Source organism: Sardina pilchardus, chromosome 5, assembly GCF_963854185.1.
Source record: "Sardina pilchardus chromosome 5, fSarPil1.1, whole genome shotgun sequence".
Taxonomy (NCBI): domain Eukaryota; kingdom Metazoa; phylum Chordata; class Actinopteri; order Clupeiformes; family Clupeidae; genus Sardina; species Sardina pilchardus.
In genome coordinates this window covers 18739398-18753107 of record NC_084998.1, presented here as the reverse complement: position 1 = coordinate 18753107, position 13710 = coordinate 18739398, and the positions used below count along the sequence as shown (strand labels likewise).

The window sequence follows — 13710 nt, the reverse complement described above, 5'->3', positions numbered from 1 at the left end:
GCTGTTTCCACAGCATGGATTGGAAAGTGTGCTAACAAGTCTTACATCCTTTCTGCTCCATTGTAATGAATTCACAAAAGTATCTAACACTGTAATCTCATATATATATTTTGCTCTGCAAACTAAACAGCAGTGAAATGACATTATGCTACTGCTTGGGCAAAGCCTCTGCTACAACAGGAGCCTGAGGAACAGTAACTGTTACTGTTGGAAGTAGAAATGTGAAGAAAAGCGATTTTTTAAAAAAGATTATGAGGGTTTATTCATTTCCCGTGAGGCTCTTTAGTCACACAGAGTCAGGACAAGTCTGTTCTGTGCCGGATGAATTTGGAGGGCCCGGTGAATTCAGATTCTTCCAAGTTTTTTCCCTTTGCTCCTGTGAGGAAGTTCCAAGGAAGAGCTGCACATATATTTTCATTTCCAGGTTTCCTCAAGATCCTGGAAATTCCCCTGGGGGCCAGGCATCTGCTGATCCGGGAGTTCAAGGGCACCCCTCATATACTAGGTAAGACAGGCAAATAGTTGGAGACTTTGCCAAGCACTTATTATAAATAGCCCTACTCTGAATTCATTAGTAGCTAAACCATCCGTGGCCACACACGCATGCACGCACACACACACACACACACACACACACACACACATACATACACAGACCCACAAACACATGCATGCGCGCACACATAGACACATACTCTGTTTATTTCATTACCCTGGCCATTAATAGGATAGCATATTCAGACATCTTCTTTTTTTTTCTCAAGAATGTCAAGACCACTGGGCTCTGTACTGACCACAGGCACCTTAGACCATCTGTGCAATTGGCTTGGTTTGGAAAAGTAAATCATACAAATAAATGACAACTATGCAATTGGCTTTTGCTTTGGCAGCGGTAAAGAATCAAGCCACGGGGGATATCTTCCTGAACAACGACGATGACTTCCCCGAGTCTCGGACAGTCATAGAGAAAGGAGTGGAATGGGAGTATCGGAATAATGATGACATGGAAATAGTGCAGACTTCAGGGCCCCTGAAATACGCCGTCCTCATCATGGTAAGCTCAAATGGGTACAGGGGGCTCGTGTGGAAAGAACAGCCTCATATGTCATTCTCATAATACTACGTAGGTCACAGCTGTGCTGCGTTATCTCCGCAAACATTGAAAACGGATCAGATGTATATCGGTTCAGACAAAAAAAAACGTACGAAAGGTTGAGTTGCGGACAGCCTTAAGACTTAGCCACATCACGTCATGCTTCAGTACAGGTGCACTGATGCCGTAGTGGTGATTTAGGAGTTAGCGTGCTCTTGTAAACATCTCAGGTCTGTCAGGATAAGTCCATGTATGACCAATAACTTTCACCTGGAGTTGCTTTTCCACTGGCTGCTGCCAAAATAAATTGAAGCGCGTGGAGAGCATGAGAAAGCTGCATTAGAGGAGGAGGATTGGCATGATGTGACATGCATGAACTTACGACGAACCTGCCGATGCCAACCAACTCCTCTGCCCTTTAACTTTGGAGGCAAAACCTTCCATTTGAATTATATTTCAATTCAGCTCTTGTATTTCAATTGCCTTTTAGATTAGGTTGAAGAACTATTAAAGTGACAACTGAAAACAGTACAATGCAATGATTTGCTAGATAAACTTAGTTAAATCTCTGTCCTACTTGCTTTTTTAGTCTGTATAATTATGAATACCCACATATTCTCTCAGAAACCAGATTGGAAAAACCTGTGTAGCTTGGAAACGTGACAATCTTTCTTCAACCCGTTCAGGTTCGATCATATGGTGATTCCAAAGTTACTCTTTCGTACAAGTACATCCTTCATGAAAAGCTCCAGACGTGCATCGAGGACAACCTTCTCCTGGAGGACACGGCCTACTTCGAGTGGGCACTCAGAAAGTGGTCCCACTGCTCCAAACCCTGCGGGGGAGGTACACCCAACACACTCTTAAATACATGCAGTCTTATCTTCCAGAGTCATTTTAAACCTATACCTTAAACCACCCGATTTTTATTGATTCTGAGGTTGATCCTTATATAGGAAAAAGTGATAGTACTACCTGGAGCCACAATCTGTAATCTATACACTCTCGGAGTCATTTTGAACCCGTACCTTGAGCCAACGATTCTTATTGATTTTTGTGGCCGGTCCTTATGGCAAAGGTGATAATGATACCTGGAGCCCTGAAGCTTTCCTTGACAAGGTGGAATGAGAGTTGCTATCTGAGGTCAACGTGCCCCAGTGTAGCTCCTGAGAGATAAATCTCGAAGCCTTCGTTCCCGAGCCTCGCAGCGAGAGGTGTGATTAATGAAAGCTGCTGCAGGCTAATCAGTTGCTTGGGAGGGAAGAGAGGTGTGAGTGCTGAGCTCTTGTTTTTTTGTCTCCGCGCAGGTAAGCAGTACACACGCTTCGGCTGCAGGAGAAAAGCAGACGGCAAGATGGTCCACCGCACCTACTGTTCAAATATTCCCAAACCCCGCGCCATCGGCAGAGCGTGCAATGTCAAGGAGTGTTCCCAACCAATGTACAGTACACAATATGAATGTTTTTTTCTAAACATAGCTTTTCATGCCTGTAGGCTATAATGCTATGGGCGGCTATACAGTGTTTTATCTATATGAAACGTTTTCCTGTGACTCAATCATTATCATCTCCTGTGTGTGTGTGTGCGTGTGTCTGTGTCTGTGTGTGTGTTTCTGTGTGTCTGTGTGTCTGTGTGTCTGTGTGTGTATTGTGCGTGTGTGTGTGTGTGTGTGTCTTTCTGTCTGTGTCTGTGTGTGTGTGTGTGTGTGTGTGTGTGTGTGTGTGTGTATTTTTCTGTCCCCCAGCTGGGAGACGGGCGAGTGGGAGGAGTGCAGCCGGTCGTGCGGTAAGACGGGCTACCAGGTGCGCAGCGTCCGCTGTGTGCAGCCCCAGGCTGACGGCTCGCGCCGCTTCATCCACAGCAAGTTCTGCAACGACGACCGGCCCGAGAGCAGACAGCCCTGCAACCGCCAGCTCTGCCCAGCACAGTGGAGGGCTGGACCCTGGTCCCTGGTGCGCGCGTGTGTGTGTGTGTGTGTGTGTGTGTGTGTGTGTGTGTGTGTGTGTGTGTGTGTGTGTGTGTGTGTGTGTGTGTGTGTGCGTGTTATTATTATTATTATTAAGGTTTATTTAGATAGGGACAGTTACAAAAACATAGACAAGCTTAAAAAAGTCATCTGATGCATGCATCATAGCGTTTTTAGCTGACGCTAATTTACAACATTTGTCCCTAGTAGGGCTTTTTGAGTAAAAAAAAAAATAATGAATAAATGGAGTAAATGGAAAAAGGAAAAAAGTAGAGAAAACACAGTGTAAGAACTAAAAATGTGCGTGTGTGTGTGTGTGTGTGTGTGTGTGTGTGTGTGTGTGTGTGTGTGTGTGTGTGTGTGTGTGTGTGTGTGTGTGTGTGTGTGTGTGAGTGTGTGCGTGTGTGTACGCGCATGCATTTGTGATAAATGAAGGAGAATCCTCAAGCTCCTGCAGCTGTGTTGCATTGTCTAAGGATGTTCATGTAGCTACAAGCTCTCCTTGTTTGTATAACAAAACAAGCAATAGCCTAAATCCAAATCCTGCCACCCACACACACGGTTGCTACAAGATGTAAACCTACCTGTGCGTGGATGTGTGTATGTGTGTGTGTGTGTGTGTGTGTGTGCATGAGCGTGCGCATGTGTATGTGTGTCAAATTGGCAGAGTCTCTGGGTTTGTGTGAGTGTGTGTGTGTGTGTGTGTGTGTGTGTGTTTGTGTGTGTGTGTGTGTGTGCGTGTGTGCGTGTGTGCGTGTGTGTCAGTGTGTAGGATTATGCGTGAGCACATTTTACAAGTGTATAAACATTCAAATCACCCAGTTGGCTTACAAAAATCATACAATGAGTATTTGTGTGTGTTTTCAGTGTTCAGTGACCTGCGGCAATGGGACACAGGAGAGGCAGGTCCAGTGCAACGCAGTGGACAACGCAGAGGGCCAGTGCTTGGATGTCAAACCAGAAACCATCCGACCCTGTCATCCTGTCCCCTGCCCCAGTAAGTAGGCTAGCACATATTGCACACTTTTAGCTCTCCGTAGAATTCCATTTCAGTTAAATGAGTCATAAATCTTTTCCTTCCGCCGCTCATTATTTCTCCAGCTTGATCTGGCCTCTTTGTGCGGCATTTTCAACAGATTGCATGACACTTAGCTTCTCTGAACTACAGCTAGCTACTCAGTCTTACCCTACAGTCACACTAGCTATAGAGAGAGCGACAATGCGACTGGCTGCCATTCATTTTCAATGGGAGTAGGTGTTTCACAGTGACGAGACAAGAGGTGGTTTTGCTGCGAGCAAGGCAGGGCCAAAATAGTCATGAAGTCTATGTTATGTAAATGCTGAGCGATGCGACAAGTTGACTGCCAATTGGAGTGAAGACGATCTGATGTACTTTGCTTGAAAGTTAAAGGTGCATTCAGGGATTTTACACAATTTCAAGCCCATAACATTTTTGTCACATTCAGCAGTCGTCTCCTCACGACCACTAGCAGATGTAATGGCAGTATTTCTGTATTAACGAAGAATATCAGGGTTTGTGCTCTTATATTTTGTAAAAGTTCTAGAAAAGTTCTAGAAATCAAAAAATATGTCTGAGCTCTTGTACGATCTATCTGCCAGCCACCTACTGTACTTTGTGTTATCATGTTAGCAAGCAACTACTTGCTTCGCTAACTGATGTCGTTTGACCAGCTCCTAACGCTAAAATCACATTTTCTTTGTTGTAGCAAATGTGATTGTAGGGTTAATCAAATCCAAATCCATAGAATCAATCAGTATGCATTATTGGTGTGTAAATACCGACACAATCTAAAGACAACACATTCTATATCTCTCTGCCCACCCCCCCCCCCAGATCACACAAGAAACTTCATAATCCAGTGGCTCTCCAGACCCGACCCGAAGGTTTCTGCGCCCAAGACCTCCTCAAGTAAATGCCCCCTGTATAACGGCCAGTGGCCCGCGCGGAGTGAGCCTCTGCTGGCCTGGGTCCTGCCTCTCTGTGTGTCTCTCTGCCTGCAAGGCTCTCTGCCCTGACTAACACCTCCTCCACCTCCTCTGTGTGCTCCTTCTCTGCTCGACCTCAGCCTGGAGGCTCACTCCTCCTCCTCCTCTTCTGCTTCTGTCTGGAGTCAGGCAGCCCTCTGCTGACTCTCCTCCACCTCTCCTCCTCCTTCTTCTTCTCCTTCTCCTTCTGCTGCTGCTGTTGCTGCTGTTGCTGCTGCTGCATCTTCCTGGCCGACACCTTGCAGTCTGTCAACAGGGCCAGCCAGTGGAGTCAGGGGGGGGGAGAGCTGGTTCTGTCGAGCTTTTGGGCTTTCGGATAAACTATCGGGAGTTTGTTCCCGTGCCGATGCACAGAGAGCCGACGGAGATTGTGACCGACTTGCTCACAGAGAGGAGTCGTTTTAACTGGGTGGGAATGATAAAAAACTGACAAGCTGTTGCTGTTATTTCACACTTTAGTGAAGTTCATGGAAGGACATATGGAAGCAATATTACTCCGTAAAGACGTTCCTCTTGTTGTGGGGAAACTTAATATTTTTACATAGATTGTACTTGAACTTTGAAGCAAACGATTGATGTGTATTTAGATATGACAGGTTGGTTTAACCTATATTCTGAAATTTAAAACCAGTGTGAAAACCTGTACACACATACTGTATGTGCATTTGAGGGACAGACTGTAACTTTATTTTGCCTTATCTCTTTTACAAACAAACATGTCTTCAACTGTATCTCTGTTAATAGCAGCCTTTATTCAAAACCTTTCCTTTGTTTAGATTAAGACTGGGCATTCATTTGAGAAACATGTACAGGATATATTTACCTCAGTCCTCATTTTACTCCCTTAATGAAATATTCTTTGCCTTACTTTGGAAAGATTAGCCAGACGAACATTGCATACCACCACTTCAAGGTTACCTTTCTTTTGTATGAAAAGAACATGCAGCTATTCAAAGGGCAGATGAGTCTGTTTACACCAAATGCATTTTGCAGGTATCTAAGCGCCACTGATTCGTGTATTGTTGTAGCTGTTATAAAATCAGAGGGACTTTACTGAACAACTTTACATAATGACTATCATTTTCACTCTTTAGAGAGAAATCTACATAAATGTATATCAACTATATTAAATGATGATAACGGTATTTAACTAAACGTCAGCGTCTCTTGAAGAGTTCCATGTTATATGATCATGGAGATTCTATATTCTCAATATTTTGTTGACGTCTGTCCTGCCAGACTGACATGGAAGGACAACTGGCATGAAAATGTGTAAAAAAAAAAAAAAAATGGTTTGCTTATATACTTAAGAGCACTGTTGTTGTTCTGCTGTCAGAATGAATTACTGTATGTAGGCCTAATCGTAAAAAAGTATATATAACTTCTCTCATGTTGTGGTCATGATTTTATGTGAAAGTTTATAGCTCTGTGTGGTGGCCTGGAGACAACATTTCGAACACGTATATATTTTTGATATCACACGCATTTTCTATAGAACTGCCTCAGAATCAGGATCATAAATCAGACAGGACGGAGCGCAGAAAGAATTGAGTCATCCACAAGATTTCTGTCTCTCAGCTGTGTCCAGTAAATGGTCAAGAGCTCCGCTCGTCTCTATTTAAATGCTCGCATATTTTCCCTTGAATGTCATCATGTGCACTGTGGCGCACGGAACTGTCTCCATCAGCCCCAGCTGTCTCGCCACAGAACTTAAGTTTGTGCTGTCTGAACAATTAGCCCTCAATGACCGTAATTATTCAGTTATCCAATTAGACACGAGATGGCTGAGGACTTTTCCAGCACATGGTAGGGCTGTGTGGAGACCAGCAGCATGCATGGACAATGTGTGTTCACTGTTCACTGGATCTGGCTCTTTCTTGGCATCTGTTAACTTCTGAAATTGAAATATTTCACCAGATTCTTTTGAACGAATGTTCGCTTCTGATACAGGCACTACTGTTGCAATAGCAACTGATAGTTGGTTGCAACCATGCAACCATATATAAGAACAGAGACTTTTCTTTTGAAACCTTTTGTCTTGTTTTGAGTTTTATTTGAGTCCATTTGGGATCAACACAGGGCTTTTATGATACATTTGCTCCAATGTGTGATTGTGCAATGTTCTAATTACATTCTCATGATGACAAAAGCGTTATATGTGCACAATGATTTTGTGCTTTCTTTTCCTTCTTCTCGTTAAGGTTTTGCAAAGTTTCTGAAATAAAAGATAAGGGAAATATAACACACAAATAAGATTGCATGGATTGTCCTGCTTTGATCTTTTTTGATCTTCTTATTCGCTTTCTCTGTCTTTTCCTCCTTCACTCCTTCCAGTGTGCTTTCCATGTTTGGTCAGTTCTCTCCCTGACCTGTTCGCTTCTCTGACCTCTGCTGGTTTGTGTTTTCAGGGCAGCCCTGTAAGGGGGACAAGTCCGTCTTCTGTCGGATGGAGATGCTGAGCAAATACTGCTCCAATCAAGTGTACAAGCAGATGTGCTGCAAGGCCTGCAATGAGGCCAACTACACCTCCTCCAACTGGACCAGCCCCACCACCACCACCACCACCACGACAGCCCCGCAAACCAGTCCGCAGACCAGTCCGCAGACCACGTCCACCACTCCAGCCTACGACTATTTTGATCCCACTGAAGACTATCTCCCTGAGGTCCCCGTCACCAGTGTGCACAGGACCACAGTGAGCGCCACTGACCTCTTCAGTACGGAGGTGCACACTACGCCGGAGCCTACAACCACTTACGAGGAGACAACGTTTCCCATCAGCACCAGCACCACATGGGATGCCGAATGCGACTGCACCAGTCCAGGGTCAACAACAACTTCCACAGCTCCCAGGTCTTACGTCCCCACATCCTGGTTGGATGTGGTCAGATCCTGGAGTCCCACCACTAAGCCTGCACCGGTCACTGTCGAGTCCAGAGGCGACTCGATCCCGCACCCTCGCAAAAATACCAAAGTGCTCAGATTGCCGGTCACAAGCGCACCCCACACCACCCCCACGTCCCCAAAAACAGAGGATAGGAGAGACAATAACTCTGTCGACGTGTCGTACAAGATTATTGACGTCGACAACGAGGTCTCTCCGAATGTCTTTCTTCTCAGGAAACGACCTCACCCGTTCCGAGAGAGAACACATAATAAACGGATTCAGGAGCTTCTGGCAGAGAAAAGGAGACAGGACTTGTTCAAACGATTGAGAAGGAGACCAGCAGTGCAATAGATACTTGCCATTTTGTCACTAAAAGACTTTTTTTTCCCAAATTGTAGTCATCATGTCAAGATTTCAGCTCATTTGAGAAGATCCGTCCAGTCTAATGGCTACTGTTGTTGGTTAGCCAGCCACTGACCCGGCTAAATCTAATGACTGCAACATGGTTGAATTGAACAAGTTCTCATTGATAGTATGATAGAAGTGTTCACATTAACATTTACAGGTTAACAATGTTTGAAGGGGAAAGCCAGCTTGCAACATTTGCACTTTTTTTTTACCTTTACGACCCATTCAGTCAGCAAGAGAAAGCAGTAAGATTGTACATGTTACTTACATTTTGACAGCACTATACGGTCTAGTCAACACACAATGCACATACATATAGTCTAGACACAGTGAAACACATTTTGTCTCATATTGTCTTTATTCAATTGAAAGAGTTAAATGTCCTATGATAGCTTTTTATAAGCAAGGCTGCTTATATCCTGAAACCACAAATCTTTGCTATTGCACCCTGTTTAATGTTCTTTGCACATCTGTCTTTGCTGCTTCTTGATTATAATGTAAGTAGCTCATCTGTGGGCTTGAGTTTTATACTCTGGCAAAAATCAGGTCTTGATGAAAATATTGTATTTGTTGACCAAAATGTTCCCAAACACTGAGACAATCTCCAAGCAACCCAAAATGTGGTATTGATAATTCATTAGTTCACAATGTTTCACATCTTCTGTGTAAAAAAAAAAAAAAAAAAACGACTTGCCATTCTTGACTTTGTACATATGGTTTAGATTTTTATTTTTATATTTATTGAACTGTCTGTTGCGTTATTTTCCCATTATCACTGCAGCTTACCTCAGAGTTTCCACTTTTGCTATGAAACAGCAGACTGCTTGATCCTTTTACTATATGCAGGTGCATGCAGCATGGGCAGCATTTCAGTGCACTTACTGAGAGCACCAGTTCAGAGCCCGAGACAAGTGTCTTTCACAGTACTCACACCCTCTCTTAAAACAACAAAGAAGTGACTTTTTTATATTAATTTAATAAATTTGCAATTGAAATGATTGTGGGTCATTGTGTACATTATTCCAGGTTATATATTTGGGTAATATTTGTAAAATAACACAATGACTGTCAGTATTACTCATGGTTTTTCTTTTTTTCAATCTTGTATTATGCAATATAGCACAACACTTAATAATTCAAAAGAGGATGTGAACAGCACGCTATATCTTGGAATGTATTGTTCACTCTGGTAGAAAAGTACATGTTCTGCCAGAGGGTGGCAGTATAGAGGCAAACTCTGGGTATGACATTTTCTGGCGTGGCTAATGCTGTTACTGAGGTTTAGAGTCTTCCCCAGGAAATGTGAAGGATACCCATATGACTTCCCAATTGGAGTCACAGTATGCCACCATCATCTCATATAAAGGTTGTCATTAATAACATGGCCAGTCAATATTTCCAATCTCTGGTTTTCTGTGATAGCTGGATAATATACCTTTTTAGAATGATGAATGATTTACAATGATGTAATTACAAAGAGACACTACTGTAGGCAATGTAGTATGAAACCCCTGACTTTGAAGGTGATTTCATTTGTATTTAACAGCCACAGTTGGTTTATTATTTTTAGCATGATCACAGTACAAAAAAGAACATGCCTTTTCCTCACTTGGTATTTATCCAGAATAAGAATCCAAACATTTGGCATCACAGAGTTTGCTCTTATTGCTTTGCATTGACATAATTGTGTCAGAAAGCTAGTTGTAAAATTGCACAGCAAAATTACTTTGCTCCTCTCTGCTTGGAGTAAACCTGCAGTGGGCTACACCTTCATCATTTATGATAGATGCAAACTACTTGAATGACTTGATTAGTGAAGGTGTATACTTGCACTCAATAGACCGATCCTTACCATGTTTATGGGGTACATTTTTATACTGGCATATTGTTGGTATATTTCTATATAACAAAAATGTATAGATTTACAGTATAAAAAGAAGAACAAAAACATTTTTGAATAGCGTCTTGTGGTGCGTGTTCTGCACTGAAGAAATGTGTAAACCCCAGCAGTCCTGAAGCACTTTCTGTCCATTCTATGCGCCATAACCATTCATATTCAGGAGGTTAGAGAGTAGTACAGCCCTCCATTAACGATCATTCTGCTGGCCTGAGTACCAGAACTGCCCCCGTCTCCATATTTTCACAGTCCCAAAAGACACAAAATGCATTGCTAATGCTCAATATTTCATGCCGTTATTTGGGAGAGAGAGAACCTTTTCCAGTATTTTGTCCCTTTACTTAAGCAAAGCCCTGCATGGATTAATAATTTACTATCGCTTTACTATTTGCTATTGATAGAAACTGTGAATACTATGAAGATACATAGGTAAAGTGGTGTATTATGCAACTTTAGTTTTGCAGTGTGAGACACTTTACAGCTTTGTAATCAAGATTTTAAAGAACCTCCGTCAAAAGCAATAACAGCTTAGAGAATACTTTCGGACTGTTCTAAAGGAATTTTGTGCTGTGCTCAATCTAAAATGAGTATTATGTCTTCTTATGCAACCAAGCTATTTATAAATCCTTCTGAAGGCTAGATTAAATTACATCCAAATCAAAATCACATTAAAACAGCCCGAAAGCCTGTGTCTTTGAAACCGAAATGGTTTGTCCAGCTGATGCTCGCAGACGCACCTGTGTGATGAGAACAACAAAGGCAAGCCTTCACTGGTTTGAATTAGACAAATAAATGGCATCACGCAATCATTCCCACACACAGAGGATTGTACATTTGAATCCAAACAGATTTATATCAGGTCAGTTATGTGGTTGAGACAGTGGTCTTTGGCCAATACTTACAGTGTGTGTGTGTGTGTGTGTGTGTGTGTGTGTGTGTGTGTTTGTGTGTGCACACACAAGGACTGGGGACATCAGAGCAGATCATATCATATGCCTGGGGTTTAGTTTGAGTGCATTTATGTACAAACCCATTTTCTGGTCCTTCCATAATTTGTAACGTAGAAGTTAATATATGCAACATAGGCTGTGAGTGCAAGTAGCTGTGCACTATGACTACTTGCTGTGTAATGTGTATGTTCATGTGTCTGCTGTGAAATATTCAATATACACCAAAGATCCTTGATTACTCCGCTTTTAACCCTCTCTGTATACACGTTGAAAGTGATATGTTATAGACGTGTTACGAAACAAAATATTCATTTTTAGAGTGGAAAGTTGGATCGAGGAATGGAGGCGAGGTTGTTTACACTGCTCTTCAAACTGGAGTGTGTGTGTGTATGTATGTGTGTATGTTACTGTGTGTGTGTTTATGTGTATGTGTATGCACAATTGCACATGCATGTTTTGTCTGCTACATAAGTCTATATTTGCAATTGTATTTTTGTGTGTGTGTGTTTGTGTGTGTGGTTTTTTTTTTGTGTGTGTGTGTGTGTGGTTTTGTGTGTGTGTGTGTGTGTGTGTGTGTGTGTGTGTGTATGCACATGCATGTTTTGTCTTCTACATAAGTCTATATTTGCGATTGTATTTTTGTGTGTGTGTGTGTGTGTGTGTGTGTGTGTGTGTGTGTGTGTATGCGCATGCATGTTTTGTCTTCTACATAAGTCTATATTTGCGATTGTATTTTTGTGTGTGTGTGTGTGTGTGTGTGTGTGTGTGTGTGTGTGTGTGTGTGTATGTGTATGCGTGTGTGTGGGAGGGAGGACTGACACTACAGATCTTACCTGTGTGATATATTATACAATACTTGAATACTGAACAATGGTGAAATGCTACTTGCATAGCACTGTGCAGTCGTGGTAGATGGATGTCTGCCCACCAGCAACGATAGGAATTAACCTCAGACTTAACTTTCAAGACTTGAGATTTACCTCAACTGCACATGACCATAGGTGCATGGAAACTACACAGTGGAAAATACACAGTAAATATACTTGAGACCTTGCTTGCAACAGGCCTCTTACATTTCACCCTGAATCATCCTCTCTCCTCTTTGTGTTCATCTGCTCTCTCATTATTTTGCTTGTTTGGCTATATTGGGAAGTCTTTTGTGTCTCTATATAAGACACAACTTAACTCTGTGAGATTATCTTCTTTAACTACAAGTCTGCAGAGGTGGAAGAGTCCAGCTTTAGAAAGTAAAAGTCCAATCATGTATATTGGTTCTCCCTGTGCACTTAACAGGTGATCTCATCAATTAGCTGCTCTACCTGGCTGAAGAGTTGTGCTAATTAGAATCAGCTGGTTTAAGTGAATGGTTTGTCACAGATAATGAGGTTGGACCTTTACTTTCTGAAGCTGTACTTTTCTACCTCTGCAAATGGCTAACTATTACCCTACTATTGGCTGACTATTATCCTACTGACACCAGAGAGAAACAGTGTTTCATGAATGGATACATGGAAGATATGTTAAGCTTCCCTATGTTGAATTGAGAATCCCTGTCTTGTGATATAATAATGCAACCGTGCAACCATTTTCTTTCATCACATGTAGACCTACTTGTTATTTTCCCCTACATTACACAGGCTACTTGAAATGTCACCTTGGTGTCTAATTAGCATGGCCTCAACAACACAAAACACACTCCAGGATGCTCCAAGAGAGACAAAAACAGCCTCCATTAGACACTGGAGTGAGGTGAAGCTGTCCAAAGACAAAAAAAACCCTGCTGGACCTGATTCCATTATTTACCTACTCATCCCACCACAACCACCACAGATTATTTGGCCTCATTACTGTAATACTGTAATTACAATAGTGTACATCAAAGACATCCTCAAGGTTATTGTTTATAAGGCGTAACAGTGCTAATTTGTGCTTATGCCTGTCTTCAGTAGCCTAGAAATCTAGACGCACCCTAGCGGCAAAAAACATTTTTGCCTAGCGGGATGGTCTAGGGTCGCACCGTTGAGGCCAAGCCTGCGCTAGGCTCGAGTTCAGCCTAGCCAATCAGAACCCTCTATCTGTGTACGGAGTCCTTTAGCCCGCCTTAGCTTAGCTCACCTTCGGCTTCCGATAAGACGCCAGGGGGCTGGACCATGCGTCCTCGTTCGACGAGTTGGGTTTGAGACCGTATCGCACAACCATAGAGAAAAACAAAAGATGGATGAGGCTAACGAAGCGCGCTCGTTTGGATCGGTTTCGGAAGAGTTAGACTTAGGCTTTTCTTTGAAGTTTGAGCAGAAAGTAGCACAAGTCATTCGTTTTAAAGAAGGAAGTATTTGCCGTTTTGCCGACCACCTACGATTGGTCACAAATGCTGGCCTATTACGTGCAGAGGCAGTTTGAAAGACAACTGTTCATCCCACCCACAGGCTTCAACTCTGTGAATGGTCCGACCCCAGACTATACATTTCTGTGTAGTTTGGCTTGCCAGGCTATGTCTTCAGA

The 13710-nt window shown here is 42.6% G+C and overlaps 1 protein-coding gene across 1 annotated transcript in view; it reads left to right on the top strand.

The window, feature by feature from the left end:
* Positions 1–9359, top strand: part of adamts2a (ADAM metallopeptidase with thrombospondin type 1 motif, 2a) — a 42784-nt gene extending 33425 nt beyond the window's left edge. The window contains exons 15-22 of the mRNA XM_062536796.1: positions 425–505; positions 891–1054; positions 1780–1939; positions 2401–2533; positions 2838–3045; positions 3927–4056; positions 4915–4989; positions 7475–9359. Of these exons, the coding sequence (XP_062392780.1) occupies positions 425–505; positions 891–1054; positions 1780–1939; positions 2401–2533; positions 2838–3045; positions 3927–4056; positions 4915–4989; positions 7475–8304 (1781 nt within the window). The 3' untranslated portion in view covers positions 8305–9359. The remainder of the gene's footprint in view (positions 1–424; positions 506–890; positions 1055–1779; positions 1940–2400; positions 2534–2837; positions 3046–3926; positions 4057–4914; positions 4990–7474) is intronic.
* Positions 9360–13710: the final 4351 nt, after the last annotated feature.